Genomic DNA, 14,211 nt, shown 5'->3' with positions numbered 1-14,211 from the left:
ATTCAGTTAAGTTATAGATTTTTCTGGGGTTCCTTTCTCTGTATAGTAATGAGAGTTATGGTCTCTGTGTGTGAATTGGAAATTTTATTGAGAAATAAGATCTTTTCTAAGAGCCTTGTTCTGCTGAAACTAAGAAAATATTCAAGTGGAGTTTGTTTTTAGCTTTGAATAAATCCATTTGAGCATTTCCTGATTAACAGGTAGATAAACAGATAGAATTTGCAGTGCTAAAGGCACATGTTGGTTACGTGTCATGTTCCTGAATTTTAATATACATTTTGATACACTGTGTTGATTTTATTGTTTTTTTTTGTTTTGGTTTGGTTTTTTTTATTACTTGTATCATGTAGCTTGCACTTGCTTATTGCTCTTGGATATTGAAAAAAATAGACTAATAAAGTTATCTGAACACTGAAAATTAAAATGGTTCATTAACAAATCTTATGTGCTTTAAAATAGGTGTGATTATTAGAAATCAGGATGCTTTTACATTTTTCATTCCTATTTCATTTTTTTTTAAAGTTCAAATAACAAGTGCACAACTTACAGAGCAATTTTAGTCCATATGCAATTAGGAGACTTCTTTGCATGATTACAGCAAAAGGTTCGTGAATTACACAGTGTTGTAAATGTGCCCAAAAGTGGGAGGAAGTGATTATTGCTTTTGTATTTCTTACCTTGAACTGCAAAAGGAGAAAAGCAGGCCAAGATATAATCCAGCAGTGACTCAAAATTCATAACTTTACATACTGTTTTACGGTGACAGAAGTAGAACCAATGTGGTTTGATATTTGGTAATAAGTTTGATAGATACACTGCACAAGTGTTTAGCAGTGATCATAATTTAGGAATTAACCTTTAGAAAAGAGTCTTTGAAAATCAATTCTTTTTCTAGTAGAATAAAGATACTTTGCTGTAGACTGTTTGACAAACTGAAGATGTTTTCAGACGGTCTTCATGTAGTGCTCCCTTTTTAGTTAACTAATTCAGCACTTTTTTCCTGACCAAAAAAAGCTGTAAAAGATGCTCTACAGAATGGAAATCAGAGAATTTGTATTTTTGTGTAAGTGTCATTATCTAGTAATGATTTCCTTGCAATCTTAACTTCCTCAATTTTTTAAATTCATGAAATATCGAGGTAATATAGTAACATTTCAGCAGTGTAGGCTACTTAAGGAAATAATCAAAATGAAATTATTAACGAGAACATCCCACTCTATCTTCAGGAAGAAAAACTTACGCTTTGCATATAAATGTCCTGAGGAGCCAAGAAATTTTCAGAATATTTGTGAAGGTATAATATTGGTTTAGCACCATGGAATGGTTTGGGTTGGAATGGACCTTAACGATTATCTTGTTCCAAGCCCCTACCATGGGCAGGGACATGTTGCACTACCCCATGTTGCTTCGAGTCCTGTCCACATTGGCTTTGGAGACTTTCAGGAATCCTGGGGCAGCCACAGCTCCTCTGGGTAACAAGGTTGTGGATTTATAAATAAACAAACAAACAAACAAACAAATAAATAAATAAATAAATAAACAAATAAACAAATGTATTTCTCTAATATTTACTTTTTCAGGAATTTGGTAGATAATTTCTCTAGGAAAGTTTTGATAATCCTTGCAGTCCCTTCCAACCTGGTATTCTATGATAAATTATTTACAGGAAAGACTAAATAAACATCTCCGAAAGCACTGAAAATACCAAAGACCCATGGCCGCTCACCATTTCCCCGTTTCCCTTTTCCTTCCAGAACAAGATCATCCTGGACCCGATGACGTTCAGTGAGGCGCGGTTCCGGCCGTCCCTGGAGGAGCGTCTGGAGAGCATCATCAGCGGGGCGGCGCTCATGGCCGACTCCTCGTGCACGCGCGACGACCGCCGCGAGCGCATCGTGGCCGAGTGCAACGCCGTGCGCCAGGCCCTGCAGGACCTGCTCTCCGAGTACATGAACAACGTAAGTCGCAACCGCCGCTCGCTCTCGGGGCGCCTCACCCTCCCTGAGGCTGCAGCTGCTTTGATGGGTCTCAAAAGTGGGAACGTGGCTTTGTGCTGAGCGTGCAGGCGGTGCTCTTGAGTTGTTGGGCTTTCTAATACATTGCAAACATTTGACAGGAGTTGGGTGTGATCAGAAGCTCAGGGGTGATGCCTTGGGAAGGCTGATCTGGTGCAGAGACTGGACAGAGCTAGTGAATAAAGTAGATATTTATTAAAAGGCCTTTAAGGACACACCTTGGGCAGCACAAGAGCCTGACCAGGGCTACACCCAAGGTGGGCTTTAAATGGTTGCACAATGGATGACCGGTCACGAGGTCTCACACTTTTGTAAGTCTTGGTTCATTTGTCTATTGGGGTTTAACTGTCCAACCACAGCTTCAGGTTGTGAGGTCTCATCCTTCTTGTTTCTCTCTTCAGCCCACTGTTGTTTATGCTTTTCGGCCTGAAACTTGTACTCCTTGTCCTTGGTCTTCAGCAGGAAAAGGATGTATTTTGTCTACCTACACTGTGAAGAGAGCTTACTAAGACTTAATATGAGACTCAGAACTACACCCCTAGGCAGCACAGAATCTGAAAAACATGAAAGCTAAAACTTAAGGCATCAGGGTGGTCGTGTTGTACCTGCCAAGGAACTCCGTGCTCCCTGTGAATTTGGCATAAAAGTTTCTTCTTATGTAATAACTAGCAATTCCTTTGGAAGTAGAATGCTTTTTAAAATGAAAACAATGGTGGGTAATCTAAACGTGAGATGGCCCAAAAATTAGTTTCTTATTGAAGATGAATATGGACAATTTGCAGCATGCTTGCCCCTGTGGGATGGTCACTGTGTTTGATTTTTAGGATGGTACCTAGATATTCATAAGAGGTTGACTTTTTGGTGTGTGGATTTAACCACTGAAGGTTTCACTTTCTGGTGGAGCTATGAAATACTCAGTTGCCATGAAAGTAGTGGGTTCAGCACTAGTGCTGTTCACACAATCTTAAAAACAGCTCTCTGGGTAGGGTTTCCAGAGGTGTTGAATTGTTCAATGTGGTGTGAACGGGCAGTGCATAACCTATGTTCTGCACAGCTTGTCCCAAAGAATTCTCTCCACTCAATGTTGTGTATTAAAACTCAGATGTTCTTTTGCCGTGTCCTTTCAGGCATGTGGGAAAAAGACCAAAGCAACATCAACAACCTGTTTTAAAATTAAAATGTTTGCCAAGTGGTATCAAACTGAGCATCCTCTGCTTTGCTCTTCCTTGTCTTTGGTTGCTCCCAGAATATCAGATGACACATTTTGGTCCCATTTTGCTGGAATCATCAAAATTATGCTGAAGAGGGTATTGGAGGATAAACCTTTGACGTTGTTATTTTCATTGGTACTGTTACAGTTGTTAGAGTGATGCAATTCAGTATCAATAGTGCAAACTTCAGTCCTTTAGTCACTTCATTTTACAGTTCAAACTTAAATGTTGCTTTTCAAAGATATTGTTCCGTGTAATAGAGTCACCTCAAGGAATAGCTGTTTGAATTGAAAACCATTATTTGCTTCTTAGTTTTTCTGAAGTGATGGTTGACAGGTTCTTGTGTAAGCTTGAATGAATGTGAAATTTTGCTGCTGTGTTATGGGTTAGAAGTTATAAAAGTGAACATTAAATACCAGGTGATGAGGCTGTGGTGGAAAAGAACTTGCTGGGTTTCTTCCTACAAAATCTTGCTTTGTAGGAGCAATACTGGTGCAATCCTTAAAGGTCTTTCGAAGAAACTTTGAGAACTGATGAATGGTGACTTTTTTTATTGTGGTGCCTCTTTTTCGGTACACTGAGTTTTGGTAACGATGCAATTTGCCCTTGGAGCAGGAACATTTTATTTCTGACTGCATTTACAGAGGGAGGAGAGTTTTAAATTCCTGCAGGCATTTATGACCACACTGAAGGTTGCTAATATCATTTCATCTTTTTTACTTAAACACATAATGGTGTGAGCAGCTGCTTTTATGGTTTCCACAGTAGGGGTTTTGAAACAGTCTTTATTTTCCTTTTTTGTGTCCTTCTTGATCTGACTTGCACAACCCCTGTAATTTTTTTTTCTGCTTTATCCTGAAATGTAGTCAACTTAAGACTTTTTTATACCTCTTGAGTAAACATTATAGAAACTGAACATATGTTTAAATTACATAAAATGCAGTACTTCTGATTTTACCAGACCTGGTGTGGTAGAATTTGACAATGATAATTTCCAAGCGGATGTTAGCAGTTACAGGGGATGGGATTAAGATTACATATTAGTATGCATATTACTAATTTGGGGTTTTTGTACATAGGGACAGGTAAAGTAGGGGGGTGTCAATTCAGTTTGTTAAGGGTGGATGCCATTTTAAGATATGAGGTTAAAAAATCCCAATGCTTGTTTGAGCATTGACTCCTCAATCTGCCCCTCCAAGGCATTTGAATCCTCCATGGGTCAGCTTGTAGCGGCCAGCCCCACTTCCATGTCCTGTATGCTCCAGGAAAGGACAAATTGCCAGACTCTTCCTTCATTAAATCATTTGAGCTTCCGTTGCTTAAGCTCCAGTTATAATTGTCAGAGACCAGATCAATACTGGAGATCAGATCAATACTGCCAAGAGAGCCTGGAGAGCCACTGAGATGACAACCGTTATAATCTAATATGGGCAGGGGGTAAATTACATATCTCTAGACTTCTCTGATATATTAATTAAGTCTCCATAGCCAGGACAGAAGATCAGATCCTGAGCTTGTAGGCAGCTCCTGTTATCTAAGGATTGAATTTCATCCTTTCTGCCCTGGCACAATTTGCTTTAGTACTTAACCTATTTCCTTGACACTTGTGGATTGATTTTATTTGGTTCTCAATAATTCTGAGCATGTTCAGAATAACAAAAGATCTCACTTGGAAAGGGTTTTAAAGCTTTCATGAGTTTCAGAGGGTAAGAATGAATGGCATACACCAAACATGACACAGTCCTAAGTCTGATCAAGGTTGATTTTGCAAAGCTGGAAATCTTTAACATCTTCTGCTTGTGTGGCTTTAAACCACTGCAATCCTGCTCTTGCTTTAGAGATTGTGAAATTAATCAGACATTCATGTTTTGGGGGTTTCTTCCATTTGATGATAGCTGAAAAATGTTGATTATTTTGGGGATGATGAGTGTTGATCAAGTGAGCATACAGCAAAGTAAATACTTTGTGATGGTATTTAAAGGATGCAGACGATGAAGGGCAAGTTGTTGTCAGTGTCCTGTTTAGTCAATGTTAATTCAGTCCTCCAGCTTAAAATAGTTTTTTTCATTCATCTACTTCTATGATTTGGGTTCAGAGGGATGTTTCCTACAAAACTTCAAGAGCTGAAGAAAAAGTAGATACTTTCAAAATTTTGGCATCCGAGAAATATCTGGAAAAAAAAAGTCGGTAGAAAGAAAAATAGGGGAGATTTCAACTTAGGTAAGTAAAAATGGTGCTGCTTCTGCAGTTGTATTATTTATTGTTATAAAAGATGTGTTTGGGTTCCTGCTTCCTTCTCCTCAGATAAATGTTGATTTGCTCCATTTCCTACCTGTTAAATAATGTTTTTAATTAGTCCCTAGGCGCTTTCCTAATTCTGTGAATAATTATATATTTATATATTTACTACATTGACCAGAGTCTCACAGTATCTAAACCCTGTGCGAGGGAGATCCCTGGGAGCTCTCTGTAAGAACTTCTGTGGAGATGAGATGTAAACTGTTTCATTATTTTTTGTATATCCAGAAATATGCATATTTTCATTTGCCTTATCAGTAACTTTGCAAAATCTTTTCCCAGCATGGTATCTATTATTTCTGTCATGAACTCATCTGAACTTTAGAATCTGTTACTTTTGAGCTGCTAAGGCAAGAGAGTTCTCAGTCTGCTGAGTGATATGACTTTTTTTTGCCAGGGTCTCAGAGAAAATTGATAGGGTGTTTTTCAGCTTCTTATGTATATGTGATAAATCCCATAATTTATTTCAAAATAAAATTACATTTCTAGACTTCTGTCCTACAGAGAAGACCTAAATGCAGCTCCACAGAAGCTCTTAATGCAATTGTTTTCCATTTGTCTAAATGAAAGCCTTATTTAACGGATGGTTAGCTCTGGCTGGGGCCTCGTTTCCTGCTGGTTTTCTCTCCTGGATCCTTCATGATTTGTATTGCAGGCTGTCAGGGAACAGAAATACCAGGAACCTGGGAGTTCCAGCTCCTAAACTCCTGGGTCAGAAATACACTGCCAAACACAATCCAGTGCCTGGGCACTCTTTCTAGCAAGGCTCAGGGTGCTGCTGGGTTGATGTCTGATTAACATAAGAAAGGGAGGAAATTATATCTTTAGAAAAATATGCTTAAAAAAAGGATGCTTTGAATTCCCTCTGACATCATCAGATTCAGTGCCAGAGACAGACTGAATGTTGTGTTGCTGGGGTGTATCAATGATAAATTTGGAAAGCAGTTAACAAGTGAGTAAGCCGTGAGTGTTTAAGTCCTCTGTAATCACTCCAGTACTGGCTTGGCATTAATTCAAATCTGCATTTGAAAACGCATTTCCCAGCTGGTTCAAATATGATTTTCTCCTCTAAAGCCTTTGGGCTCATTATTAAGCCAACTTGCATTCGCCTGCCTTGCTTTCCCTCTTTTCCAGTGTTCCTGCTCCCAGTCCCTGCCGACATTCCAGAGGACCTTGTTTGTTTGTTTCTAAACTATAACAGTTTTTGGGACAGATAATATTTCTGTGTGTCTGAGTGGTATGATCAGTCCTTAATGGAGGCTTGTATTACTACTGATGATTTAATGTTTGGATGTGGGGATCACATCTGAGGACTGGAACAGATCTCCCAGAGAGGTTGTGGAATGTCCCTCACTGGAAATATTCCAGAACCATCTGGATGCAATCCTGTGCAATGTGCTCTAGGAAGACCCTACTTTACCATGTGGGTAATGTTGCTTAATGTTTGGTCTTTCAAATCTTACTCTCCAAAGTTACTACCTGTCCCTGATGCCTGCTCACTCCTGAGTTCCTATAGGCTCTAATTCCTATTTCCTATAGAGAAATGGAGAAAATCTCCTATAGAGAAAATGTCATTTCTTGAAATGACAAAATAGCAGAAAAACAAATGAGAAAGCACAAGCCTGCTGGCAGCTTCTCTTCACAAATATATCAGTAAAAAATTGGAATCGCTCAAAGGAAAAACAGAATGCTGCAGTACATGAAGATGAAATGTCCTTAGCAGACAGCTGGTTATTGTGCTTGATTGGAGAACAAAAAACACAATAGCAACTGAAAAATCTATAAACTCTCAAGATACTGCCAGCTGTCACATTTAACAGCTTCATCTGAATTCATATTTAAGATAAGCAATAATTGGTGTGTACATTTCAGCTCTGGAACTGACTGGTGTAAGGTTAATCTGGGTAACAGTGAGCAGTAAATCACAGTTATGAGACAAAGGAATGTCCAGAGCTGTCCTGAGATGAGGAATCAGGGATGAGTGACAAGAGATTGACTGCTGGAGCAGCAGCATCGACTGATTGAGGCATGACTGGCACAGGAGGGCAGTTTTTTCATCAGTACCATTGTCAAATTCCTGGCTGGCCGAATATTTTTTAGAGGACAGCAGCTTGTTTAAAGCTTTACACTGTATTTCAAGCTGGAGGTGAGCTATTTTACCATTCACCTGGCTCTTTTGGAGCAGTTTTGTCTTTGTGTATTTCAAAGGAACAAGTAGAAACACGGTAGTTATTATTGGAGGAATGGGATGTGTTCCCAAATGTTCTATGCATTGCTTCTTGGTCAGTTTAAGATTTGTGCACTTATGGATCCCTCCTGAGTGCCCAGAGCTGTGCATAAATCACTGTCCAAGTACGCAGCCTGCAGTGTGACTTCAGCCACCTTTTCAGGAACCTTCTGTCCCTTCTATTTTGATGATGTCAGGACCTCATCCTAAGGCCTGTCCATTACTTTTCAGTAGATTTACAGAAATGGTGCATCATTTACAATTACACCAGTTAGTTTTGATTTATTTATTCATTCCATAATTCCCTGGTTTTGTAATTCCATATTCAGAGTTTGCTGTGTGTTTCTCATCAGATCCAGAGTACCACACTGGTGTTTGCAATCAGAATCAAATAAAAAAGCCCTGAGAAAATGAAACTTCATGGCTTTGAAATGACAAATATCCTAAAAAATTGCCCTGATTTCAGGTTCTGGTGATTGCAGGTTTACAAATCCCTGTAGGGATAAGAAGATTTTTAAACTTACTAAAGTAAATTGCTCTTTACAACTACCTGTTACAACCCACTCTAAAAGAAGAGGGTAGCCCAGGTTCTTGTTAATAAATCTTTTGGGTGGATTAGAGTGAAAGGACCCTGAATAATGTTTTTTGTAAATATACACTTGTAGGGTTTATTGTTGAATAATTTGGTTGCAGAGAGAAAACAGATACATAGGCATTTTTGTTCTTACCTTAAGTAATATGGCAATATAAAAGCATAAAATTCACTCAAGAAAATGTATAAGAAAGGGAAGAAAAGGATACAAGCAAAAATATCTCACCACCTGAAGGCCTCACAACAAGACTCAGTGGTTGCAATTTTGATGGCAGTTGGTCAAAATGATGGTCACAGACTGGACTCACCAGGGGGTAGAAGAAAACCCTAAACCCCACATCTGTGGGGTTTATATTCAGTCAGGTTCAGGGAGGAGCACCCAGATACCTCCCCTGGGGCGGGAAGCTTCAGCTGGGTCATGGAATGTTTCGGGTCAGGAACACCTGGATGATGGAATTCTGTGGATCAGGGACACCTGGATGTGAAATGTAGATCAGGAGCACCTGGATGAAGGGATGTTGTGGATCAGGAACACCTGGATGAAGGGATCTTGTGGATCAGGAACAGGTGGATGAGAGGATGTTGAGGATCAGGGACACCTGGATGATGGGATATTGTGGATCAGGGGACATTTCTGGAGTCTTTGACACCCTGTAATTGGATACAGCTGCCCATTACATGAGTGCAGCTGGGCTCATCATGGCCCGTGGTGGCCCACCAGCAGAGTGAGCACCTTCAGGCCACGTGTGAATGTCCCAGCACCTCCCGGGCAGGGCAGTCAGCACAGCTGAGTTCACTGATAAGGACAAGGAGCAGTTCCTGCCTCACAGGGTTCCTCTCTTTCCTTATCTCATCCATCACCATCTGTCTTACCGATTCTCTGACTTTGTGATTCCAATATTTGTGGGAGGAAATGGTGGTTTTGAACCACAGTGCTGGATTTTCCTTGGTGGTATCAACCAGAGAACATTTTGCCTCCTTTTTGCTCTTTGTCTTTAAAGGCAGACTGTGATATGTCATTATGAAAGTGTTGTATGTCATGTTAAAATGTAAATAAATCACAGGAAGTCTGTGGAGTCGGAGGCTGAATTGGCATATTAGGTTGAGTGATGTTTCTAACAAGATACTTCCTTCCAAATTGGCAGGGAAATTTTCTAGACTGACAGTCAATCCAAACCTGATTTCCTCGGTTCCTGTAGGGCTTAGTCTGCCTGGGCCTCTCCTACTCAACATTAAAATTGAGGTCGTGTCAGTCTGAATTCATTAAAGTTTGAATGCCTTGCCATTCCTGCATTAAAAAAAATCTACATTATTTGTAGTGTTTGGCTTTGGTTTGCCCATTTAACTGAAAGCTGGGACAAAACCAACTCATGACAGAATGAGTGGCACAACAGTCAAAATGGTGTGGGGTATAATTTTGATGACTTTTTCATTGTTTTTGACCAACAATCCAAACTGCCTTCCTATAAAATATTGTATTAATTTCTTATATGCCACAGTTAGGAAAAAATGATTCAGTAAGTGGACCCCAATTTTATCAATACTCAGGAAACTTGCTTTTCTTGAGAAATGTTTTTGTTATTCCTCATTGTTTTATTTCATATATATATGTATGCCTACAAAAGGTCTGACTGTACTGTTGGTACCTTATCAGAGTATTTGATCATTTTAAACTTAAATGTATTCAGAGAAAATAAAAATGTGTTGTTTCTTCAAAAAAAACCCCAATCAAAGTCAAAGCATACCAACCCCCAAAACTGCATTTTCATGCAATGGTTTTCATGTTCAACTCATTTAATTTTGCATTAATTGGTTAGTTGTTTTGCTTTTTCTAATGTGTGTTCTTACTGAACTAATGACTTCTGCACAGGTGCTTTAGATATGCTGGAAAGCATTGCCTCAATTGCATTAATTTGAAAATGATATTGTTAATGCTATTTGTCCACCTGAAAGAAAGTCCTTTATCAATGTTGTCTATATAATGTGATTCATAACCTCTCTAATTTTATTTCTACTGCAGTTAGCATTTATGGGCTATTAATTTGTTGTTTTTCCTTGTCTGCAAGTCAATATCGCTATGAGAAAAGTTTATTGTGTGTTTTATACTATACCAATAATAATATGATTATTAGCCCTGTGTATACCTGCTTTTGGTGTCTGGATCTTAGTTTCCGTATGTACACAGTCCAGATTAACATTGTTGGGTGTTGTATTCTTTTGGATGCAAAGAAAAATATTCCCAATGCATTTATAGAACTACTGGGAATGAATCAAAGTAAAAGAAGCACGGACTTACTGCAATTAGTGAGCTTTCAGAAAACCACATCAAAACTCTGTCTCCTTGGAGGCTACAGAACATCTTCTGTTTCACATTAAAAATCCTTCAGTAATTGTATAAATGTAGTGTTTGACTGTTGAAGGGGTTGCAAAACATCTGTATTTTCAAAGGCATGAGATTTCTCTCTTTTTGATTTATTTTATTTAACCTGAATCACCTCAGCAGTGGGACTGAATTTTTACTATAACTGGCCTAATTCTGAATGGCTTTGATTTACCTGTTGCACTGAAAACTGAGACAAAAGTGACACATGGTTGGATCAGCGTTTGGATAGTCAAGGATGCATTTCACCTCAGGAAAGGTCAAAGCTCTTTTCCTATCAGTAAAGAAAGTGTCTGCTGTATTTACAGTGCCATTAGCAATCTAAGCTACAGAAAATGTCAGTTTTGTGTAAACCTGCCATTTATCCTGCACTGGTTTGGATTATTTTTGTTTGTTTACACCAGGAATGTTTTTACAAATGAGAGCAAGGCTCTGCAAGGCAGTGTTGGGAGGAATTTGCTGTAATTAGGGAATTTTCATCTGAAATGATGGTGCTGGATATCCAGAAGAGGGCATGCTTGCACATCAGAAATGTTTTGTGCATCGCTGAAGATCTGCATGCTGATGTGGTACGGTTATAATCCTAGAAAATGTAGTAGTACACCAAAGAAAAGATGTTACCTTGTTAGTAGCTATGGGTTCTTCAGAAACAAATAGATTCTAAAGGTTGTTTGGGGGGAAAAAAAGTACTTTAATAAAATTAGTATTAAGTGGATGAACTGTCAGATAGAAATGAGGTGGTAAATTATTTCAGCTATAGGTACATGAACGCTTGTGAACACATGCATTCTTATACAGAATCATTTCCAAGTTCTACAGCAGTGAAATGTATGATAATGTGAAACTAGATAAATCAGTGTTTGGTGGGGTCTGGAGTTTAATGTGGGAAATTATCTTACGACTTCCAAAGTACAATAAAAATGAAAGAACATCGCATCTTGTGACACAGTAACTTGTTGCTTTTTCCAGAGTTGTGTATTAGCCAGATGTTGGGAGCACAGAGAGTTGGTTTTTATATTTTCTCTTCAGGAATGGCAGACAAAAAAGGTCTCTGCAGTAATCAGCTCCCTGAAAACTTGCTTAGTAAGAGTAGGAGGATTGTTTTTTTTTTTTTTTTTTTGTTTTGTTTTGTTTTGTTTTTTTGTTTTTTGTTTTTTGTTTTTTGTTTTTTTGGTTTTTTTTTTTTTGAGATGACTGAGCTGAAGGAATTTTCTTTTTGGATTGGATTATTTTTTGAATTTGAAATATTGATTCAATCTTCATCATATTTGGAAACTTTTTCAGAACCATGCCTTTTAACAGATATTGCAATATCTGCAATATTGTTTACAATATTTTGGTTTGCAGTGTTTTGGGTACAACAGAATGAAATGAAGCATTTTGTGAAATTAATTTGTCTATAATTTGTCAATTAATTTCTCTCCCTGTCCATCTGAAGGGGTTGGAACTTGAAGATCATTAATATCCGGTCCAGCCCAAATTCTTTGGTGATTCCGTACCAAAGCTTTAAGCTTATCTGCTTTATAAAGTAAATTGTGTTTAAGTTCAGGGTGACATACTGACCTCATCTTTTCACAATACCTGTATTATATAGGATTTTGCATTTATTTTAAAAAAAACAAAGAGAATGGCAACACAAACAGATATGTCATAACTGTAATTATGCACTGAAGTTGCAATGACGTGCTTATATTTCTGGTTACTGAGATCCCTAAAATGCAGTTGTGTAGCTCTAAGTATCCAGTGGCTGAGCCCGTTGGGATGTGCTCTAAAGTACAGGTGTGTAATAATGTGGTTACTGCGGGGCTGCCAAATGCATTGCCAGGGATGCCCTTGAACCCTGGGGTCAGATGAATTACATTTTAATTGAGTTTTAAGGCTAAGCTGAGCAAGTAGCTAAGGTGGAATTAACCGGAGACTATTAATACCATGAAACCTTTGGTGCTCTTAAGCTGCTGCACCAAACCCTGGGTGAGCTCTTGCTGGCAAGAGGCAGAATCACAGAATTACATCACCCCTGAAGCTGCAGCCCCTTAGACCCAGGAAGCTGCAGAAAATCACATTACTTGGATTTTATTGTAGCACTTTGGAGGGAAAGGAGACAAAAAAGCCCAAAGCTCAGTTTTCCCAAGCTGTGGGACCATTCACCCAGGGAATTTCCTAAGATTATTGAATGGTGGAGGCTTTGTTTCTGACACAGCAGAACAGAAGCTGCTGTGATGTCAAATGGCCAAACTATTTGCTTATGTATTTCTTTTCTCTATGAAGTACCTTATGATGATTTTGCTCAGTGGAATTTTTATTTTTATTGCATGCGTTACGTTTTTTCTTGTGGCTTCTTTTTGTCCTCCACATGGGTGCAATCAGATTATCAGAATTTTTTGGAAGTTACAAACTTCAAGCACTTGAACTCATTTTTCTTTATTATTTTTTTATTTTTAAACACATTTTTTTTTATCATATGAAGCTGAATGACTAAAGGCCTTGCAAGGCAAACTTTAATGTGAATAATTTATAATCCAAGATAGAACAAGGGTCAGTGTCATGGCTAGCACACCGTATTAGTCCATAACAGCAAACATCAATCTTTACTTTTAAAAAATTTCCTATATAATTTTTTTAAAAAAAAGGAAAACAGAAAAAAAAAAGAGGAAGTGAGAGGAGGGATGTTTTGTTGTTGATGTCTGTCATAAACCCACTCATTGAATAAAAAATTATGTCTTATTCTTCTGACTGGGTAGGTGAGCATGAAATTTTGATTTCTGCTTACAGGATGAGGAGATGGAGCCAAATCCCATGGGTGTCAGGGAATGTTGCTCATCCATACATGTATTTGTAAGGGACTCATTTGGTAATATAAGGTGCCTGATTTCAGTATTTCAATATCCCCAGGAAACACAGTAAGGTTAATTCACAAGATTAAGAACTTCATTGTATATGTTGTTAGAGTTGAGTCCTGGATTTTATGGGGTTGGTTCCTCCTGGTGTGTTCTGTCAGGGGAGCTGTCACATGATCCTTCCAAATGCTCAATTATTAACATTTTGTCAGGGTGAAGTCTAATTAAAATTATGAAAACAGATTAAAAAAAAAAAGAAAAAAAGAAAAAAACCACAACAACAAAAAACCCCCTGAACAATTTAATATTAGGATTTAACTACTGAAATACCTGTTGAAGCAGAAGTACTTTTAAAGAAAATTTTAAAGGCTTTTAAAATTTTTTCCTTTTTGTTTTTCTTTTCTGGCCTTTCACTGTAAATAAATAAAGAAGTGAGCGAATCAATTAAAGGTGTGCCTGATTTGGAGTGTTTAAGGCCAGACTTCCCAAGCAGATTTACATCCATTTGTGTGTACAAAACAATAAAACGTGAAGGCTCATTAGCTTGGAATGACCCAACTGTGTTTTATGTGAAGGGGTCATTTCTTTACTAATGAGCCTCAAAGCCAGATGGCCAAGCCCACAGTAGTCTAACTGCATTAGGGTGATTTA

General features: G+C 38.3%; 1 protein-coding gene across 2 annotated transcripts in view; it reads left to right on the top strand.

Moving 5' to 3' along the window:
• The window catches only part of CTNNA2 (catenin alpha 2), a 466,643-nt gene that overhangs the window by 131,051 nt on the left and 321,381 nt on the right, over positions 1–14,211 (top strand). For both annotated transcript variants that reach the window (XM_066185389.1, XM_066185388.1), the window contains exon 7: positions 1,755–1,958. In XM_066185389.1, coding sequence (XP_066041486.1) covers positions 1,755–1,958 — 204 coding nt within the window. The remainder of the gene's footprint in view (positions 1–1,754; positions 1,959–14,211) is intronic.

The sequence above is a fragment of the Chamaea fasciata genome, unplaced genomic scaffold (genome assembly GCF_029207755.1).
Source record: "Chamaea fasciata isolate MVZ Bird 193981 ecotype frontalis unplaced genomic scaffold, bChaFas1.0.hap1 SCAF_6, whole genome shotgun sequence".
Classification (NCBI taxonomy): domain Eukaryota; kingdom Metazoa; phylum Chordata; class Aves; order Passeriformes; family Sylviidae; genus Chamaea; species Chamaea fasciata.
Note: the sequence above shows the minus strand (reverse complement) of the source record. Positions and strands in the feature narration are given on the sequence as shown.